Source organism: Drosophila obscura, unplaced genomic scaffold, assembly GCF_018151105.1.
Source record: "Drosophila obscura isolate BZ-5 IFL unplaced genomic scaffold, ASM1815110v1 contig_186, whole genome shotgun sequence".
Classification (NCBI taxonomy): Eukaryota; Metazoa; Arthropoda; class Insecta; order Diptera; family Drosophilidae; genus Drosophila; species Drosophila obscura.
In genome coordinates this window covers 11157125-11164486 of record NW_024542774.1, presented here as the reverse complement: position 1 = coordinate 11164486, position 7362 = coordinate 11157125, and the positions used below count along the sequence as shown (strand labels likewise).

The following is a 7362-nucleotide window of genomic DNA, read 5'->3' as shown; positions in this document are numbered from 1 at the left end:
TATTAAAAGTAACCAATAAAGTTATCAGTGTGTAACAGAGATTTTACTGGGATTTACAAAAATATATATATTTTGGGACACATCCTAAAGGCAATATGTATAAAGAAATACGTTCTACATGGGGTCTAGTCGTACGTACATGTAAAAGGTATTTGAACAATACTTTATAGATATATAACTCGGACACAAACATGTGCCAGTAGAATACGAAGGATTTTCAAATGGAAACAGAACATGGAAACGCAAAAACAAAAAAAAAGCCAAACGCAATGCAAATTAGAACATTAAAAAAACTTAAAAAGAGAAAACTTTAAAGAGGCCACCCTGTCTGCGTCAGGGGTCAGGGGGCAGTGGTGGCAGCAATTGCAAATGTTGGCGGTGGTCCATGTCAAATGTGGTCCCGTTCCCCTATCAGTGGGTGGGCCCCCAGGCTCGCAGCAGAGTCAGGGCCTTGTTGAAGTAAGCGGACCACTCCTCGCGCTCCTCCTTGGTATCGGCGGAGAGGAGGTGGCGGACTGTGGTGGTGCGTCCGTTGGGCACTATTACCAGCGACTCTTCGTCCGTGTCCTTGGCCGGGCGCTCGCACTCCAGCAGCATGGTGTTAAGGCGGGCGCAGATGTCGCGCGGCGCGGTGGTGACCTTCTGTGAGCTGCACGCATGCAAATCTATGCTGCCCATGGGCGTCTTCTTCTTCTCATCGTCCGGGTACTTCCAGAAGTTGACCACGGAGCCATTTAGATAGCACCAGCGGCGATGCCAGGCCCCAAAGCCGGATATGTCCTCGAACATGGTGAGGAATCCCTTGTACTCCACGCTCACGGACAGCTCACAGTTGACCTTCATGTGGACGACACCCTCCAGAGGGCTGACGCCCAGCACTTGGGTCAGCGTCCAGCTGGTGCGCTGTATCTCTCGCAGCGAGAAAATGGCGAACCCATATTGCACCAGCTGAGGCGTTCGCACCACATGCGGCCCGGCCGGACTCTGCACTGGCGGCATAACCAAGCGATTCTCGCCTCCCTTCTTCTTTGGCGTCTTCACGCCGCCCTTCTTGTTCAGATTTATGTGGTACTTGAGGTCGTGTGGCAGCTGATCCCGTTGGGCCAGCATTCCATAGATTTCCAGCGTGATCTGCAAGGGAAATCCATCAATTAATGGCACTCGATGCCTGAGGAAATACTTTCAACTAACCCGAAAGTCTGCGTAGACATTGTTTAGCTGGAGAACATCGGGAAACTTAACGGACACCAGTCCGGGCATGGTCGGCACCGTCTTGGTGGCCAGCACGTGTTCGTTGTACTTGAGGAGACAAACGAGATGATGGCCATTGATGCTGCCCGAGGCCATTTTGCGCAGGTACTCATGCCGCAACGGAATGGTAATGTCCTTGACAGTCAGCAATCCCTTTTCCTTTGGTGCACCCACGGGTCGGACGCTGTTTTCCACACGCAAACGCTGTACCTCATCCAGACAGGTCTGTCGGCGATGGGCTGCAAGAATATCGGGTTTTAGTTGCGTATATAAGTGTGGAGAAGGTATAGGCGCGACGAGACTCACTTGCCAGCAACAGATACCGCTCTCCCTCTACCGACTCTGTGGAGCCGGAGAACTCCACGGTAGCTGCGCACAGATTCAGAGCCTGACTGGCCTGGCCAATGACCTGCTGCTGCTTGCACACCTCGCTCAACAACTTTTTGATCTTGTCCTGCGCCTGGGTGGCATCATTGGAATCGCGCACATTCTGCAGCTCCTCGTCATCGTCATCGGTGTGTTCGTCCATAATGGCTCCCGCGACTGCATCCACCATGTCTCCATGCTGAGGTGAGTCATATTCCAGCTTGTGCTTGGCATGGCAGTCGCCAGCCAAAGCCGATCGCATCACCTGCTGTTCGCGACATATCTTGCGCACTGGTGTAGAGCTGGAGCTCTGAAGAAGAACCAAAGATTAGGGACACGCTGAAGCGGAGGTTTAGGGGTAGGTCACATACATTTGCACTCTGCTGTCGCCGATAGAAGCTCACTGTGTGGACCAGGGTGACCAGATTGTCGTTATCCTGGTTCACGCTCAGCTCCGACCTGACCGGTTGGGCCCCGCTCAGAAGCGGCGTCTGCACGTCCATGAGCTCCTGATGCTCGCCAATAGGCTGGCAAGCCGGGGTCTTTCGGAAGGAGAAGCTGTTCGAGGCAGTTGTGCCCTTGCTCTGTAAAACGGACTATAAGTAAGTGGGAAAAAATATTAAAATTTTGGGGAAAAACTTACGCCCAGCGACAGGTGGCTGGAGTTGTGCCCGTCCCCGCCATCGCTGTCATCATCCTGAGTGCTTCCATAGTCTTCGACAAGCGCCTCATCCAGATAGTCATCAATTCCCGCTGAGACCTGCGACGAGTTAATCGAACTGTCCTCCTGACCCTCGTGGTTGTAGTAGAAATCCTGATCGGCATAGCGCACAGTCTGCAAAGGACAATGAGATTAGTTGCGACCACCCGCTGGGCCATTATTTTTCTACCTGTACTCACCTTCTTGCCTTGCTGCTGCTGCTGGATCTCCGCCTCATTGCGCTGCACTGCGTTCATTATCTCGCGACCCAGGCTGCCATTGCACATGCCGGTGCTGCTGTCCTCAGTCTGCGACTGGTCCTCCGACTCATCCATGCAACTGCACGAATCAAAGATAAGCGGTTAGTTAAGCAAGATTTTTATTGTTGGCCTTGTCTACGGGGAATTAAAGCTATGAGAGGGCTAGATGAGGGCTACGGCGCCACATCAGTCAATCAGTCAAAAGTTAGGTGGTTGTTATTCAATGCAGAGAAAGAAAAGCAAGCAGGAGTAGCATTTGTCAGCGCACCTTTCAGTTTCGTCTTCCTCCTGTCGATCACTGTCGTCGGTGGCTGTGGCTGTTTCCGTCGCACAGCAGTTGTCCCCACTAGAGTCGAGGTCGGAGAGTGCAGGATAGAGACGCTCAGAGTTCGATTTGCGAGCGCGTTTCGACTCCTCGTCAATAATTGGCGCATCACCAGCTGAAATTACAGAAGTGTCAGCTAGTTCATTGGACGGACGCCTGCCGTTAATCGTGGCTTACGTGAGCGCCTCTTGCTGCTGGCTGGGGCAGGAGAGAGCCCAGACATGGGGGGCGGTGGCGGCGGCGGCATGGGCCGTGCCACCTTACTGGGAACTGTCACTGGTACTGACGCTGACGCTGGTGTCGCTGTCGCCCTTGCCGCTGGCTGCGGAACAAAGAGTTCCTTCTGTTTGTTGAAGCGATTCGCAATGATTTGCATGTCTTCCTGACGCTGCCGATCAATATCCTTGATGCGGCTCTCCGCACTGGACTGGGCATTGGCTACAAGCGCGGCCACCTTGTCGCGCAACTTGCTCTCTGGCTTGGGCTTGTGAGACGCCACAGCGCTCACAGTGGAAGAGACAGCAGCCGCTGTTACAGGATGCACAGCAGCAACATAGGCTATGGGATCAGGAAAAGTAGCAATGGAAGTTGAACGTATCATTCGAGCGAATGCGCACTCACCCTTGGACTCCTCGGGCCTGATCTGGCTGATACTGGGTGCAGATCCTATTGGAGCCTTCGGCAGCATGGCTTTGTTGTTGCCAGTTTCGAACAGCTTCATGCGCTCCTTCAGCGACAGCTCGCATGGATCTTTTTGGAAGCGTCCTCCTTGCGTCTGCCCTCCAGCACTCGTCCTATTTTCAAAGATGGCTGCACGCCCGGAGACCAACCCGGACTTGACACTCGCCCCAGTTTTCGTGGATACCGTCGCCGCAGCGGTGGACCCGAATGTCTTGGCCACTTTGCTGACCGTCGTCGATTTATCGGGAACTGGTGGCTTGGCGGTGGCAGTGGCAGTTGGTGCCGCCTCTCCCTGTTTGGCATAATCATAGGTATGTTTAATGGTGGACGAATCACGGCGCTGAAAACCTTGGGCCTCCAATGAGCTCAGTACCTTGGGATCCCATTTCAGTTGCTTTGTTTTGCCGCCTTCGTCGACCTCTTCTCGCTTAGGCGGTTGTGGGGCAGGTCCTTTCTCTCCACGCCGGCTGGGCAAATCGGGTTTGGGTGGGGCCATTGCCACTGCTTCAATTGGTCTGTGCACATCATGATGCGCTGTGTCGTCCTCCCACTGGTTAATGGTGTCGGCCAGTGCAGCCAGTTTTCCCAATCGCTGTTTGCCCTGACGGGGACAGCGATTCGAGTCGTAGTCGTCGTCACCTGCATGGAACTGCGCCTCCGTACGATGGATGGGGGAGGACAGGTCAGTAGTGTTGGAGTACAAGTCACCCATGCGCTTCAATTGACTCCTCGAGGTGTCCCGCAATCGTGCCAACGGTTGATTGATGGCCTGAACTGGGTTGTCGACAGCATCGCCAATCGTGTCCTCGTCATCCGTCACATCTTGCTCTTGAATTTCAACTTGCACCTAGTGGAAAGTACATATGCGTGAAACAACGAAGCAGCAAGAGGAAAATCATAGACCAAGGACGCCACCAAAAGGGATAGCAGCGAGACAAAGACGTGCCCACGGAAGTGAAGACGCGGAAATGAGGACTGAGGACATGAAAAACTTACCCCAATTGCCTTGGCTGATGTAATGTTTATCTCGATGCCCATTTCCATGTTTTCTTTGTTGACGGCCGTATAGTGACGGGCCGGCTTGGTCGGCGATGCCTCCAACATTGCCTTGTCCAGGATCACAACTTTTCCGCTGCTGCTGCTGACACTTTGGCCTGCTGGTGAGTGACTCCTGTTGGGCGTGGGCTTCGTGGGTCCCAAATTTGTGGCCGCCGACGATGACGCTACGCTGCACTCGGTCAAGGGAAATTTGCTGGCGTTGCTGATGCCGAGCGCGCGACTGCGCTGTTCCGCCTTTTCGAGCATGTGCTGGAAAATTGCAACACAAACGCAAATGCAAATGCAGTTAGACAAAGGGCTTCATTGTGTGCGGCGGCCAAAACCTTGTACCTGAGTGAAGGGGTCCATTTTTGTTGCTGCTGATGATGATGCCGCTGCTAATGGTGCTGTGAATGCGAAGATTTATTGCGCGCACTCTAATTATTGTATTTTTTACTAGCACTGTACAATTTTTTTTGCTGTCTGTATTGTGTTATTTTTTTTCTTCTTGTTTTCTGACTCTGTACGCGTCCGTTGTTGTTCGAAATTATGCGCGTCGCTTTTTTTTCGGCGGTAGAATAGGGATGAGGTAGCAATATATCGATATATTATATTTGTTGATAATATATTTGCAAGTGATATATATTGGACTGGCGAAAATAGGGTGTTTTTATGGGAGATTTATAATCCAATTACTTTAATTTTCTGAATTTAAATTTTTTTTCAGTTGTTTCACATATTTCAGATCAGATATACCGACTTTTGATTCTACTTATCGTTGCACAGGGTTAGTTACGCAAAATATCGGTATTTTTGTGCGATAAGAGTAACTTATCGCCGTTATATTTTGAAAACTACTACTATGGCTAAAATCTTCCTAATGTAATTTAACGACTTGTTCTCCTGTTACATATCTATTTTCTAATAATGGAATATATTAAGGTATTTTTGTTACAAACGTCCCCAATTTAAATATGCGCGTCCGTTCGATGGTACGATGGTCCTATCGTTGGAGTTTGTTTGTCTGGTATTAGGTCAAGTTGGCAGCCCTCAGTTTGGTGTTGAGCGTGCAATATTTTTATCAGCTAGTTTGTTAAATATATGTTCCATTTGTATGTTAATTAATTAAGGAGAATAAAAGACAAGTAGGTAACGTAACGTTTTTGCTATTAAGTTTATTAAGTTGCTAAAAGCTAAGAAAGTAAGCCTAATTCGATGTAAGCAATCCAACATGACCCCAGTCAGTGTTGTCTATTTTGGCTTGGAATATAGCGGAGAGAATAGCTAACATGGTAAATTTATTAATTAGTGTATATTTCTTATAGGAAGCCATTCGAAATATGGCCGAACAAAAGACAGTTGACTTTCTGTGGAACTGCGCAAATAAACTGACTGGACAATCCCACGCCGAACGGTTGATAAAATCCCATTACATGTGAGTAGCACACGAAGATCTCATGTCGAATTCTGAACCTAATCCGCTTCGGTTGCAGCACCACCTGTCGAAAGTTCGCCAGACACAACGTGCAACTGCCCGAAGACAGCTTTGGAGCGGCCCGGCTATGCGCCCGCTGTGGAAACCAGTGGACGGATGGAAACTACCAGCTGCACCTGCAGCCCCAGCGCCTGGCGGACACTGCCAAGAGAAGAAGACTCATCGCAAAGCTGGAAACGGCCAAGGCGAGTCAGCAGAAAGGCTTGCTGAGCACTGCGGCGAGAAATCGGGCCAAGTGGCTGAGGAAGCACATGGCCAGCAACGTTGTGAGTGGCAAAAACTTCGAATTTATGGAGCTCTGTTTAAACCTAAATGCATTTTCAGGTTGTGGACTGCGCCGTTTGTCAGCATAAGACAATGCTGCCGCTGGAGAAGCGGAAGGGCAAGAAACGGGGCAAAGGCAATGATGAAACAATAGCAAACCCTACGTCGACGGCGCTTGGCGAGGCTGCAGCCACAAACCAACATAAAGGGAAAAATAAGAAGATCCAGAGTAAAGAAATTAAAGCAGTCCCGAAGATACCACAGCAGGTAAAAGCAAAGGCGACCACATCTCCTGCACACCCCACGAAATCGATCCATCCTGCCGCTGCCAAACACCAAACCCCAAAGCAGAAGAAGAAAACGAAAACAGCGCAGTCAGCGCCGAGTACGCAATCGAAGACACAGAAACAAAACGCGCTGTTACAACTGGCGGCTCAGCTGAAGTCGCACGCGTTTAAAGACGCGAGCAAGTCGCAGCAGAACCGCCTGCAAGCGTTCCTCAAGTAGCGTGCCAGGCAAAACCGAATAGCGCTTGCCAATGGACTTAAGTACACAAGATTGTTGTTTAGTTGAATGAAAATACTTGTTATTGCACATAATTAAGCGTTAGCACAATACTAAACCCATTGGGGCATGAATCAGAGTCTTTGTGGTGCTGAACGGGCAGAGATCGAATGAATGGTTGCCACTGCCGGTCCCATTATTGAACCAGAGTAGAGCCTGAGCTTGCGAGCGACTGGCTGGCTGGCCTCTTGATAAAAATAAGCCCAATGTGGGAACCTGTTATCCAGCCCGGCCTGGGTCGAGTCACGCAACGGCAATGGAGTTATCACTGCTGCAGTTGGAGCAACATTGCTGCTGCTGGTGCTGCCACTCCCGTCCAGACTCAAGGTTGCCAAGGTATAGCGCAGCGAACAGGGCCAGAATATTTAATTTATTTCTCGGAGGGAAACATTTAATTAAAATTGAGTTGTTTGCTATA

General features: G+C 50.3%; 2 protein-coding genes across 6 annotated transcripts; one reads left to right on the top strand and one right to left on the bottom strand.

Annotated features, from left to right (window-relative positions):
- Nucleotides 1-47: 47 nt before the first annotated feature.
- On the bottom strand, nt 48-5217 carry LOC111074948 (anillin). Of its 2 annotated transcripts, XM_022367969.2 has the most exons (12): nt 4973-5215; nt 4580-4891; nt 3957-4430; nt 3524-3875; nt 3080-3460; nt 2846-3017; nt 2518-2656; nt 2261-2452; nt 1989-2201; nt 1558-1927; nt 1192-1490; nt 48-1131 (listed from the first exon to the last, which is right to left on the bottom strand). In XM_022367969.2, exons 1-12 carry the CDS (start codon nt 4988-4990, stop codon nt 412-414), a joined length of 3642 nt encoding a protein of 1213 aa, XP_022223661.2. In that variant the 5' UTR covers nt 4991-5215; the 3' UTR covers nt 48-411. The 2 variants fall into 2 exon arrangements, with proteins under 2 accessions (XP_022223661.2, XP_022223660.2); XM_022367968.2 differs by having other exon boundaries at nt 3524-4430; nt 4973-5217.
- A 449-nt stretch (nt 5218-5666) lies between these two features.
- On the top strand, nt 5667-7287 carry LOC111074967. Of its 4 annotated transcripts, none has more exons than XM_022367996.2 (4): nt 5667-5770; nt 5947-6056; nt 6115-6382; nt 6441-7286. In XM_022367996.2, exons 2-4 carry the CDS (start codon nt 5962-5964, stop codon nt 6885-6887), a joined length of 810 nt encoding a protein of 269 aa, XP_022223688.2. In that variant the 5' UTR covers nt 5667-5770; nt 5947-5961; the 3' UTR covers nt 6888-7286. The 4 variants fall into 4 exon arrangements, with proteins under 4 accessions (XP_022223688.2, XP_022223687.2, XP_022223686.2 ...); XM_022367995.2 differs by having other exon boundaries at nt 5671-5822; XM_022367994.2 differs by having other exon boundaries at nt 5671-5838.
- The last annotated feature ends 75 nt before the right edge of the window (nt 7288-7362 follow it).